The sequence below is a fragment of the Tinamus guttatus genome, unplaced genomic scaffold, assembly GCF_059628265.1.
Source record: "Tinamus guttatus ecotype Peru unplaced genomic scaffold, ASM5962826v1 Tinamus_guttatus_pri_ptg000222l, whole genome shotgun sequence".
Taxonomy (NCBI): Eukaryota; Metazoa; Chordata; class Aves; order Tinamiformes; family Tinamidae; genus Tinamus; species Tinamus guttatus.
In genome coordinates, this window is record NW_028288756.1 from 206196 (window position 1) to 219150 (window position 12955).

At 42.7% G+C, this 12955-nt stretch overlaps 1 protein-coding gene across 1 annotated transcript in view; it reads left to right on the forward strand.

Annotated features, from left to right (window-relative positions):
* The first annotated feature begins 675 nt into the window (after window positions 1–675).
* DROSHA (drosha ribonuclease III) overlaps window positions 676–12955 on the forward strand; it is a 63612-nt gene continuing 51332 nt past the window's right edge. Inside the window, exons 1-8 of the mRNA XM_088525026.1 lie at window positions 676–1545; window positions 2962–3054; window positions 4504–4735; window positions 5721–5862; window positions 6993–7147; window positions 9721–9801; window positions 11471–11557; window positions 11653–11739. Of these exons, the coding sequence (XP_088381152.1) occupies window positions 692–1545; window positions 2962–3054; window positions 4504–4735; window positions 5721–5862; window positions 6993–7147; window positions 9721–9801; window positions 11471–11557; window positions 11653–11739 (1731 nt within the window). The 5' untranslated portion in view covers window positions 676–691. The remainder of the gene's footprint in view (window positions 1546–2961; window positions 3055–4503; window positions 4736–5720; window positions 5863–6992; window positions 7148–9720; window positions 9802–11470; window positions 11558–11652; window positions 11740–12955) is intronic.

Here is a 12955-nt window from a genome sequence, read left to right on the forward strand (position 1 = left end):
CCCCACGGCTTCCGCTTCCGGTGGGGCGGCAGGTGGGCCGTGCGCCGAGGGGCGAGTGTCCCTGTCTCTCCCGTTTCTCCCGTTCCCCCCGTTCCCGTTTCTCCCCTCCCGTTTCCGGCCCCGCAGGCCCGTCCCGCGCGGCGCCGGGGAGGATGCGGCCGCAAGCAGCGCCCTGCGCGGCCCCGCGGCTGCGGGCAGCCGGCGGGAGATAGTGCGTTGGGCACAACGCGTGCCACGAAAACGTGCGTACCCGGCCTTAAGCACTGCAGATTGTCTGCCGAGTCCAGCCCTGTGCTAAACGGGGCCCGCGCTGTGCGTGTCGGCTCATTAGCAGCTCCGTGGCTTGTTGGAGTTGTTCCGCCGCCGGCTTGGAGCCGCGTCCCGCGGGACGGGCCTGGCTGCGGGGGGCAGCCGCGCCCGTTGGGGTCAGGGGCTGCTCTGCCGCAGAGCAAAGCTGATCGTTCGTCGCGGTAACCCGGAGCTGGATGGGAGCGTCGGTCCTGCCTGGGTGCTGGATGGGAGGCGGGAAGGAGCGCTAGAGACCCAGGGGATCGGGACCTGTGCGAGGCGGGAGCTGCAGGAGTGATGCTTTCAGCACTTTGGAAGTAGTTCCAGGAAACGTGCAACCAGCCTCCTAGAAGCCCCTTATGCTGTTGTACGCTCACTTGCTTTTCCTCCTTACAGGTGAGCCATGTCTTTCCATTCGGGCCGAGGATGCCCCCGCGGCCAGGGGGGCCCGGCGGGAGCGCGCACGTCCTCGCAGCCCTACCGGCCGCAGAACCTGCGGCAGCTTCACCCGCAGCAGCCCCCCGCGCAGTACCCGTACGAGCAGCAGACCGCCCCGCCGACAGCCTACTCGAGCCCTCCGGCCGCCGCCTACATGCCCCCCCGGCCGGACTTCGTGCCCTACCCTCCGCCTGTGCCCCCTTCCGCGCAGAACCCTGTTGGCCAGTGTCCCGTGCGGCCGCCTTTCCCGAACCATCAGATGAGGCAGAGCTTCCCGGTGCCTCCGTGCTTCCCTCCCGCTCCTCCGCCCGTGCCGAGTCCCAGCAGCACCGCAGTGCCAGGAGCTCCTACGGGGCAGAACGCCTTTCCCTACATGATGCCCCCTCCTCCCGCCGTTCCGCATGCCCCCCCGCCGCCCGTCATGCCGCAGCAGGTCAACTACCAGCCTGTTTATTCCACGGGCTACTCCCAGCAGTCCTTCCCGCCTCCCGGCTTCGGTAGCTATCAGCACAATTCCAGCTCTTTCCAGAGCAGTGCTGCCAGCAGCGGTGGCAGCAGCCATTTTCGGCATGCGGGCCAGTACCAGGGCGAGAAGCCGCAGAGCGACCGCCGGTCCCCGGAGCGGAGCAAGCACTACGAGGAGCACCGGCATCGCGAGCACGGGCACGTCCACAGCGACCGGCATCGCTCCAACAGCCACGGCGACCGGCGGGATCGAGGCCGGAGCCCGGATCGGAGGAGGCAGGAGAGCAGTCGGCACCGGGCGGATTACGACAGGGGAAGGATGTCGCCTCACCATAGGAGTTACGAGCGTAGCAGGTAACTTGACCTATCCTCTGCCTGCAGACCAAGAGCCGTGGTTGTTCTGTAGTATTTATTTGAATCAAGTGTCCATCGCTCACCCATGGCGTTTAACTCGAGGTGGTGTAGCCATGGGTGTAGCCAGTGCTCGAGGCTTTTGCTGTTCTCCAGGTACATGGTTTATGTCTGTCAGCCTGCTCCCCTGTCTGCAGACAGAGCTGGAAACAAGGAGGCTCCCCTCCCCGTGCCTTGTAGCACTCTGCTCTCCGTGGGGCTTCCCACAGAAGCTTCAGCAGTTGTGTCATGAAAGCAAAGTTAGCACAAGTCTATGCAAAGGGCTGTGTTCAAAGTCTCAGCCTTGAGACTTTGGTTAAGTCCCAGTATTTCCAGCTTCAAATTTGAGTACCAGACTGAAGATGCTACTTTTTGTTCGGGTACAGCCCTGCTTTCATTAAGACCTGTGTGTGTAGATAACCAGGACTTGTTGGGGTTTTACGGTCTGATAGATGCACAGATCTAATTCCTGAGAACTGGCAGTGAGCTTCCCAGTGAAAAGACTGTTGCACAGTGTTCTTTATCCTGCTCATCCCTGTCTTTGTGGGAGATCCCTGCAAGTGAGACCTCCCTCCCAGCAGACGTGTAGACCTGCATGTGTGGTTCAGCCTACAGAAGTCCAAGGAATCTGCCAGCTGTGTTGTCATCTTATGACTCAGGGAGATGAGAATTCACAGCCTATTCTGGGGTGTCTCATGAAGCTTTTACCCCTCTGCTTCATAGATGAAAGCTCACAAATCAAGTTTGCCTTATAGTGCCTTAGAGCAAACCATTGCCACGTTTCTTTCAGGCCTTTAGATTTGCTGTCTTTAGTGCCTGTGTTTGTGACTAATGATTTAGATCAGGATTTTCAAAAGGAGGTTCCTGAAAGTTGACAATCTAAAAATTTATTAGTGCATCTAGATCACATGTTCTATTTTAGAAGCTCTGAGCTTTGCCATTTCACATGGGAAACATGAATTTGCACTTAGTGTCTTTGGAAATGAAGCCATTTTTATTTAGATGCCTGCGTAGAAATTTCTTTGCAGAACTTAAGACAGCTGCATTCCAAAAATATAATGTGTGGTCATTTTATTCCTTTTTCTTTTTTTTTTTTTAACTTTGCTGCTATGCCATTTCCAAAGGAAGATTTTCCTAAAATCTTATTTTACATATTGGGAGAGATGGCATTATAACCAAAGCAGAGCAGGACAGTGGTTGTCTGTTCCATGTTTCTTGAAGAATTAAGAATTTTTAGGCTTCTTTAACTCTAGCAGTTGGCAAGTGTGTCATATTGGACAATACTGGGAATTGATCTTATCCTGCTTCTGTCTTTCTTTCAGGTGTGAATTGTAAGAAATGCCACATTTCTCATTTAACCAGTGTTTTAAACTCTTTCAGGGAGCGGGAGAGGGAGAGGCATAGACACCGTGACAGCAGAAGATCACCGTCACCAGACAGGTCCTACAAAAAGGATTACAAGAGAGCAGGAAGGTAAGGTGGTACATTGGATCGTTCACATGTATAAGAGGCTTTGTGCATGGAGACCTTAGTGTGTTTGTGTGTGTGTAGTAGGTGTAGATGTGACTGGTCTGAGTAAAAAGAGTTTTAGGTATATAGCCATCTTATACGTATGAAGTCACTGTTAACAAGGCCTTGTATAGCTACAAACAGGATTTTTTTTTTATTTTCTTCTTTTTTCCTGGCAAGAGGGCTTCCCTGTGTTGTCTTAAAGATTTTTACACCTGCTTCTAGTCTATAAAGTAACAGGATTTTTTAAAGGTATGCTATGTTTATAATAGCTTTTAGAGGCTGTTCTTGTGTTGTTGCTCCTTCCAAATCCTGGAGAGTTGTATTCGGTGCAACATGACTTATATAGAGAGGAATAAAAGAAATGTTTTTTTTTTTGTTTTTTTTTCTATATTCAACTCCCCAAAGTGTTACCATTGCAGTAAATGAGAAGTATCCCATGTTGTTTTGCTCACAGGAGCACAAGAGTTAGATTAACCCAAGCAATGCAGCTAGTATATAATCCTTCCAATAAAACCCTAGCTCTTATCTTGTGCAAGTTTAGCTTATGTGCTTCAATCATAGAATCACAGAATGGTTAAGGTTGGAAGGGACCTCTAGAAATCATCTAGTCCAATCCCCCTGCACACGCAGGGTCACCGAGAGCACGTGGCACAGGACTGCGTCCAAGCGGGTCTGGAAGATCTCCAGAGAAGGAGACTCCACAACCTCTCTGGGCAGCCTGTTCCAGTGCTCTGTCACCCTCACTGTTAAGAATTTTTTTCCTTAAGTTGCTGTGGAACTTTTGGTGCTTCAGTTTGTGGCCATTACCTCTATTTCTGTCGGTGGCCACCACTGAAAAGAGGCCAGCACCATCCTCCTCACTCCCTCCTTTGAGGTACTTGCAGACACTGATCAGATCCCCTCTCAGCCTTCTCTTCTCCAGGCTGAACAGGCCCAGCTCCCTCAGCCTCTCCTCATAGGGCAGATGTTCCAGGCCCCTGATCATCCTTGTAGCCCTGTGCTGGACTCTCTCCAGCAGCTCCACATCCCTCTTGTACTGTGGAGCCCAGAACTGGACACAATACTCCAGATGTTTTTTTTTTTTTTTTTCTGAAACAAAACTGTGGGAAAAAAATCACCTAGAATGCAAATAAGAATTTTAATGGAAAATCTCAAATATGACTTAAAATAGAAAATCGTAATTTTCAATTTTGGCTGCTGTTTCTTGTGATAGGCCTGAGTACAAAGTCATTTTTTTTTTACAGTCACAAGTTAAAAGCAGGAAGAGGTAATTGAATTGTGCTGTAATTTATGTGGTAGAACGATGTGCTCATCTGCAGGAAGTTATTATTTCTCACTATAAAGCTATCGCTATTAGAATACCCAAGAGAATTGTGTGTGTGTGTGTCTGTCTGCTTTCTTCCGCTGCAGCCGCTCCCCAAGTAGAGAGAGAAAGAGACCCCGGTGGGAGGAGGACAGAGAAAGGTGGTCTGAGAGCCAGAGCGCCAGCAAAGAGAAGAGCTATACCACGATCAAAGACAAAGAGTCAGAGGAGAATGTGTCTGAAAAAAATGAAGAGGAAGACGAAGAATTACTTAAGCCAGTCTGGGTTCGCTGTACCCATTCTGAAAGCTATTACTCTAATGACCCTATGGATCAAGTGGTATGTTTGAGAGAGAACTCTTCATCTTCCTTTATTGATTATTTGATTACTTGATTAATAGAATCATAGAATCGTTCAGGTTGGAAGGGACCCCTGAAGATCATCTATTCCAACCCCCTTGCACACGCAGGGTCACCTAGAGCATGTGGCACAGGACTGTGTCGGAGTGGGTTTTGAAGATCTCCAGAGAGGGAGATTCCCCAACCTCTCTGGGCAACTTGTTCCAGTGCTCCGTCACAATATGAACACTTCGTCAGGATCCTATTTTGTGTCATCCAATGTTAATCCTTCTGTCCTCCCAACCATCTCATTTAATGATGTAAGGGTTTTATTTGGCAGGCTCCTTCTCCATTTTCATCAGTTTTTTTATATATGTATTTTTTCATTTCGATCGGAAGAAGGATTTTTTTTTTGTCTTTGGGAGATATTTTCTTTTCCATTAGACTTGTATTTGAGGAAAGCTGTCTCAATCACTCTGTCTTCAGTCATCCCTACAGAAGCATGAAGTAAGGATTCTTTGTATTGACAATAGCATTTGCTGGGAAACAGTAGGGCTTTTATTCTTTTTTTCTTTCAAAGCAGGTGACAAAATGAGCTGGAGTTTTTGTATTTTTAATGGGCAATAAGATTATTTTTAATTGCTATATTTTTACATGAAAAGTGAGCAATTTCTTCCTAATCTAGGTTGTTAAAACTCATCTTTGAGTAATCCAAAATATGGTTAGCCATAGTTCTGGTTGACTAGGCCACAGGTTTGATGGTATTGTACTTGCAAGTTAAGTCATATCTATGAATGTTGATCTGGTAGAGGATGCAACTGTATGCTGTAGCCTTATCTACTGTTTCCATGTTTTATTGCACTATAGCACTGACATCCATCTGCTTTTTTCTTGCCTTTTTCTGTGAAATGACTAAACTCACTGTGTTCAGGGGAACAGATTTTTCAACATTGTCTTTGTTTTTTGCTTCTCTTTTTGATTTGCAGGGGGACTCTACTGTGGTTGGAACAAGCAAGCTCAGAGATCTGTATGAGAAGTTTGAGGAGGAGTTAGGAAGGCGGCAGGCAAAGGCCAAAGCAGCCAGACCGCCATGGGAGCCCCCAAAGACCAAGCTGGATGAAGATCTAGGTAGGCAGAGGTCATGGCAAAACTTTGAAATGCACTAATCTGTAGTTGACCTGTTTTTCTGTGCTTGTGTGTGTTCAGTGATGCCAGTAGGCCAATATGTGTTTTTAAATCCTTTCTTTCTGTTGCGAATACATGAGAGTTTTGCCGTTGCTTTTGACTGAAGTGGATTTAGGCTCTTTAACTAGAAAGGCTGAAATAAGGTGAAGAGGATCTAGCACAGTCTACTGCTGAAATTTCTTCCATGCCATAATATCTCCTCGAGTCCAATCCTGGCATGGTCAGACAGGCCCAAGTACGGGACATGGGAGACTTTTAGGAGCTCTTGGTCTTCGCTTTTATTTTAAGGAGAAACAAGAGTAGTGGTGATAAACTCATATGACAGCTTGTTATGGCATTGAGCTCGTTTTCCTTCTGGATTGTATTTTGATTGGGTAACTCTGCTTCTTATGATTTAATGGAAAAGTTTCAGTTTTTGAAACACAGTTTTTCTGTGTTACCCTTGTTCTCACGTGGATCTTTTTGCAGTGTAATAAATCTACTGGCTGCATTGGTTATTTAGGAAATACTGGTTTGAATATCAAGCATACTTTTTGATAGCAGTTCATCCACTCAGAAGTTAGTGAAAGCTGATTTTCCTTTTTTCTTTTTTGTGAGACCTTTTTGTTGTTCTTACGCTTCCAACATTTCAGTGTTTCAGTGTGATTTCCAGTCAGTTGTGTTATCTCAAGAAACTTATGCAGAACATGCTCATTTAAGTGTGAAGTGTGTTTTTGTTTTGGTTTGTTTTATATTGACAGCTATGTATTCTCATTCCATGAAGTGTTTTAATGTCAAGTAGCTGTACTTGAACTTCTAGGACTGATCAGTGGTTCTTTTGGACATCCCAGCAACAGTCTCTGAGGCATGCAAACAGATGCAGTTGAAGTAGGCATTTAATATCCATGACATTTGCTGTCATTTTAAAATAAAAATTGAAATGCTCCTTTTTCATTTGTGCGAGCATCACGCACAACTTTAAAAACTGTGTGCGCCACATTTTGCTATGTAATATTAGAGAATTCATTGCTACTGGGGAGGAGAAAAATGTGAAGGTGTTTTTCAGCTGCCTTCGTTTTCCCTGTGTGCTTCAGAGAGCTCCAGTGAGTCAGAGTGCGACTCCGAGGACGACAGCAGCTGCTCTAGCAGTTCTGATTCTGAAGTCTTTGACGTCATCGCTGAAATTAAACGTAAAAAAGCACACCCGGATCGTCTTCACGAAGAGCTGTGGTACAATGACCCCGGGCAGGTACGGTGAGAGGAAAAAGTGCTGCATCCATGAAAGTCAGATTCTTTCCTGGAGAATATTGGGGAATATTCAGCTGGAATTGTGTTTGGCAGTGTTAAAACCTGGACTGCCAGCAGTGTACTACTAATGCTGTCCTTTTAGCCCCGACATAAAAGTACGCAGATAAATTGTCGTCTGGAGGAAAGGCAGCGTATATATCTTCTTCACAGATTATTTACATAAAAGCTCTCACTTCATAATGATAAGTAATGCTTTAAATATGCTCTTAATGCTCCTAACTTCAAGTCTAATGGTTCTTTTGTAATTGCATCGAGATTATAGTTCTCATTAAACATAATTGGTGATCTCATTAAATTTGTTTTGAATATATGCTTTGCACAGAAGACTAATTTTTGCTTGCAAATTTGCCATCTTCATCTTTCTTAAATATTTTATGGTCCATTCTAACTCTTAGTCGAGTGGCACCTCAGTAAATTTGTTCTTCTGGCATTTTGTGTGATGCATGAGTTTAGAATGCAGCAAATAATAATGGCAAAGGGTACTGTGATACTTAGGGCCAATGTGGTAATTCAGAGATCTGATGAATCTTCTGTTACCTACTCATTCATGTTTATAGTTTAAAAAATAATAATTTGAATCAGCATAATTAGTTACTTTTATTTCTATAGGAAAAAATAGAAAACTCTTTAGCTATTTTTTGAATGAATGGGTGTTGCTCTTGGCCACATTTCGAAGTAATATCCTAGCCCAGGATACTGGCTAAATAAAAATAAGTGGAATTACTGTGGGATGAATAGTTCCTTGAATGTGTGGTTTCTGAGTTTCATACTGAAAGCCATTCTTTCCTACAAACGTTCCTGCAATTTACTCCTCTTTATCTTTCTGAAAGGGGCTGAAATCAAATCTTAGTGAGCTTGTCAATATTGTACTATTTCGGAGTAGAATATGTTTGAAAGTGTTTGCTGTCCTGCTGTGTTCTTCAGCATTTATTTGGGTACTCTGAAATACTTTCTAAACAGTCACTATATAAACCAGGCAGGAATGAGCTTTGTGCATCCTGGCACGTACAGATGCACCAAGTAGCGCGTAGTCATGTCACACTTTCAGAATGGATCTTTCTGATGCTTCACTCTGAGCACTATGTCACTTTGGATAATCTGCAGACCACTTACAGGTAGAAGAAAATAAAATGTTAAAAGTAATGCTGCTGCAGAAAGTATCATTTTGCTTACAAGTGTTCCTTTTTTGTTTTTATTGCCCTTTGGTGAGAGATGGTTAGAAGCTATTGCCGTAGTTTACATTAAACAATGATCTTTTAGCCTTGTTTTGCTATCACTTCATGTTTGCACCTGTATGTTTTTTTCTGTGAGTTGTGCCATTAGGAACAAGACAGATACATATCTGACTTGCAGCTTATATCCTGGGCTTTATAGGCGCTGCCTATCTCTGTAAGTCTCTATTTGTGCATGCAATGTAATAGAAATAGTGTTAGGGGCAAACAATTCTAAGAATTAAAGAGAATATTTTCAAAAGTAAGTGGTTATTTTGATACCCCCATTTGGCCCTTGTGTTTAGGGAGTGCTGGACAAATTGGGTATTGACTGCAGTATTTACCTTTCCCTTTTGTCACTATGGGAGCCAGTGAGGTTCATTTGAGACAACCCATTTCATTAGACTGCGCTTTCCTCAAAGGTCTCTGTGTTTTAAAAATGATGCGAACAAAAGAGATCATGTCATTCTGCAGCTAGGATTGTGTGATTAAGTTCCCCAGAGAGCAGAGAAGTGTTCTCCTCCTTATGTTGCATATGTGCACTGTGCCAGTTTGGAGTAACTAAGCCGAGTCCCTCTCCACACAGTAATGTCAGCTTGGTGGTTTTTCCTTCCTTCCTTCACATGATCTCTGCTGGCTGATGATATTGCTTAGCTCACCTGCAGAATGCTGCTGAGGTTTGGTGACTGCGTGTGGTGGCATGTAAAGTTCGGCAAGTTTTTGTGCTGCACTGCACTAGGCTTTTTAATTTAATTTTATTTTTAAGTGATCTATCCAGAGGGCATATTTCAAGTGTTTCCATCATTTCTCTAAAGTACCAAGTATACTCTTCAAATGCTCTGCTTTACGTACATTGGGTGGTACCCTGATCACATTGCAGACAATTTAGGAACAGGGTTTCTGTCAGTGGGCCAAGAAGAGTTACTTGAGCGTGGAGTTTTTGACATGTAAATATTTGCATATGTATTCTTAGGGCCTGAATTTTGTAGGCAGATAGCATACTGTTTACGCATATAAGAAATGAAAAAGATTATATATGTGGTGGGAGAGTAATATAATTCTGCTGACACCACTTTACCATCTTGTACTTCTGAAACAGTGATTAAATTCTAATGCTGTTGTGCAGTTTTCTTTCATTGGTGTATACAGTTTTCAGCTTTATTGGCTTGAGAACATCCACTTAATCTAAGCATGACAGGCTTTTAGAAGCATCAGCACTTCGGCATTTAAAGCAGCATACTTTTCCAGACGTGATCACTTATCATTTTTCAATAAAAACAGAATCCTATTTTGTGTTTGGCAGATGAATGATGGACCTCTGTGTAAGTGCAGTGCGAAAGCCCGACGAACAGGAATAAGACATGGCATTTATCCTGGAGAAGAGGTAACTAGTTCTAAGAATGCGTTTATGAATACAAACATGCCGTGGTAGATTCCTACTTGGGTTTCTGTTTTTTTTCTTTTTTTCCTCACTTGTGCAGTGTTAAATCTGTTGTATACCATCATATTTAAAGTGCAGTACCTGTGGCAAAATCCACCTGGAAACAAGAGTAAACTTTTGCCTGTTTTTTTTTAATTCTTTTTTTAAAAGTTTTTGAAATACAATTACGTTAATAAAAAAGAACATGTGGTCAAAGTTCTGTCATCTTCAAGTGGGTGAGTGTGTTATGAGGGCCCTCTTTCTGAAGGGGATACTTTAAAAGAAAAAAAAGAAAAGTGGACAAATTAGTATTTTGCTGCTGGCAGCAGCAGCAAGCTTTTCAGGAGGTTGCCTCAGCAGTAGGGCATTTCTGTATTTCAAACTGCCAAACGATTTATGAAGTTCTTTACAAGTGCATGATTAGGAAAAATGATTCGGTCAGCCTCCTCCAACATTTTCTTGTAATGATAGTGCCTTTCCTTTGAAGAATGCTATTGAAATAGCGCTTGGTTATTTTCATTAGAAATACTCATTTGTACAGAGCATACGGTGGATCAGTATTGTTTCTGAAGACAAAGACAGTGCTTGGACCATCTCAAGTTTTTTGTTCCTTGAAACAACAACAAAAATGTTTTGAAAACATTCAAAAATATTAATATGCAGGTTTACAGTTTAACACACTTTTTTTCTAGAAGACCTCCGTTTATCAGTATGCCTTTTTTACATACATATATATATACACACTAAAATGTGTTATTTCTCTGCAGTTAAGAATGTGTGTTTCTATTACAAAAAAAAAAAAAAAAAAAAGAAAGAAAGATTAATCGTTCCATTTTAGAAAAACTGCTCCGGTTTGAAGTTTTCAGTAAATCAGTCTTGGCTCAGTTCCTCCCCTTGTTGTTTCTAGCACTTTTCTTGCAGAAAAGGAAGAAGAGAGTTTTTAGCAGGAGAAAACTGTGATATATCAAATCTGCTGCATGTAGGCAGCTGCTCCCTGAAGCAAATCCAGCTGGGAATTTGAAGCTTTTGAAAATCTTCTAGGATATACTAGTTCTTGCAACACCCTGCAGACAAACCTGCCTGGCTTTAAACTAGCTGGTTCCCAACTGTCTTGTTACAAAAATGGGAAGCCTAATTTGGGGCCGAATGGTGAGAGTAATTGTCCTCTTGGCAGGGAAGGTTTTGCAGACATAATGCTTTGAGACTTGTGCTTTGAGATCTTCTGATGTAAGATCGAAATTTAATTTTCATTAAGTCATTTGTTTTAAATGAGTTTCATAGAATAAACTTAGATAAAAGAAAAGGGAACCAGTCTGGTACACAAATGGCCAACTACTGTGTATACAAATTGTGGAAAGTCAAATGGGAAAAAAAAGAAACTATAGCTGTAGGTTTTTTGCCCCCCTCTCTTCTTTTGTGTGTGTTGTTTTTGCCTTTGAATAGCTTTAAAAATACTCCTGAAAGTGCAAATATAGAGAACTCTCCCTCCTTCCCAGAATACTTCATTATGACTACCTGTTTTATTTAATTTTTCCTAGTGCATATTTCATGGTTATTATAAATGCTTTATTCTGTCTTTTTATCTAAATTTGCCTTGACTTTCCACATAATTCTGCTTATCTCTTTCTCTAAGCCCATTAAACCGTGTCGCCCCATGACCAACAACGCTGGCAGACTCTACCACTATCGAATTACGGTGTCACCTCCCACAAACTTCCTAGTAAGTTGCTTTAATTAGGTCTCCAGTTTTACTTTCAGTGGTGGAGGTAGTACTGTTCCTTGCTAACTCTATGCTGATTTTATTTGCTTTTTCAGACAGACAGACCTACTGTTATTGAATATGACGACCACGAATATATCTTTGAAGGGTTCTCCATGTTTTCACATGCCCCATTAACAAACGTAAGCATCTTCGTTACTTTATGCATGAACTGTTATGAACTAGCGCTTTTGTACAGCAGGAATACATGTGTGTTACAAGCATCATTCCAGCATGGGGGGGCAGAGAAAAGACATTTGTGCTAATGAGTCTCAGGTTTTGTCATGATTAATTGGGGTAAGTGTTGCCTGCAAACTGTGATTGAAGCTGTGATGTGCATCAAAGTAGTGTTCTTACATGTTTCACAGTTTGGAAGTGAAATAATCCATGGAATAACTTGTTAAAACTGCTAATTGGATTTAAATTAGATGAGCAAGTTTGTTAATTTGAAAAAGTTTTTAAGAAAGTGAAAAAAGTCTCTTATTTATTCAGTGGCAAATGGGGACTGGCTTCCTCAGAGTTCCAGCTCTATGGAGATTTTTCTTTTCCAAAAAGTTATCTAGAAATATCCCCTGCTTTCTAACATATTCTCAGCTTATTCAGGAAATGGCATGTCACAATTTTTATTACGCGTTGTAGACATTTAAGCTGAGTTACTTGGTTGCTTCCAAAGCAAATCTAACAGAAAGATGGCCATGTTTCATACCTTCTGCTTTTCCAATGTAGAGTGTATTTGTAATATTTAAATGAAAAAATATGAAACTGCATTTGGTTTCATATTTGGTATTTTGAGAATTCTTTTTTTCGAATGCTTTAAGGCACTATCCATTTCCTTGTTTTTATACCTGCTGTTAAGAATATCACCAATGCCAAGAGTGGCTACAAGTGCAGGACTGGGACCTAATAATTCTGGAACTGAGAGCCACTGAGAAAAAAAAATACCCTTTTTCCTCTCATTTTGCTTGTATAATATGTATGCAAAGTCGAGGAGAGAGCTGAGTTCAGCCAATAGGGTTGCAATGCAAAACACTCCTGCCCTGTGGCGTTAACTCAGCCTCGGGCCTGTTCAAGGCATGTTTAGCCTGAGGCGTTACATTTTCACTTTGCAAAAAGTGAAAAGAAAAAGTCATGTTTTTTTCCTATTAAAGTGATACCGAGACTACCTTGTCCTTATTGTTTTATATCTGCTATAAGATAGGAAAGCAGAGCGTTGCGGAAAAACAGAAAAAACAAAAAGAGCGATCTCTTTGGTCTGATATGAGTTGCTGAAGATGTTCAGCTGATTCTTACTGCAATGCTCATGTGTTGCAGCTACCAATCTTATCAGAACCTTGTTGTAATTTCTCGTCTCAAGTAGGG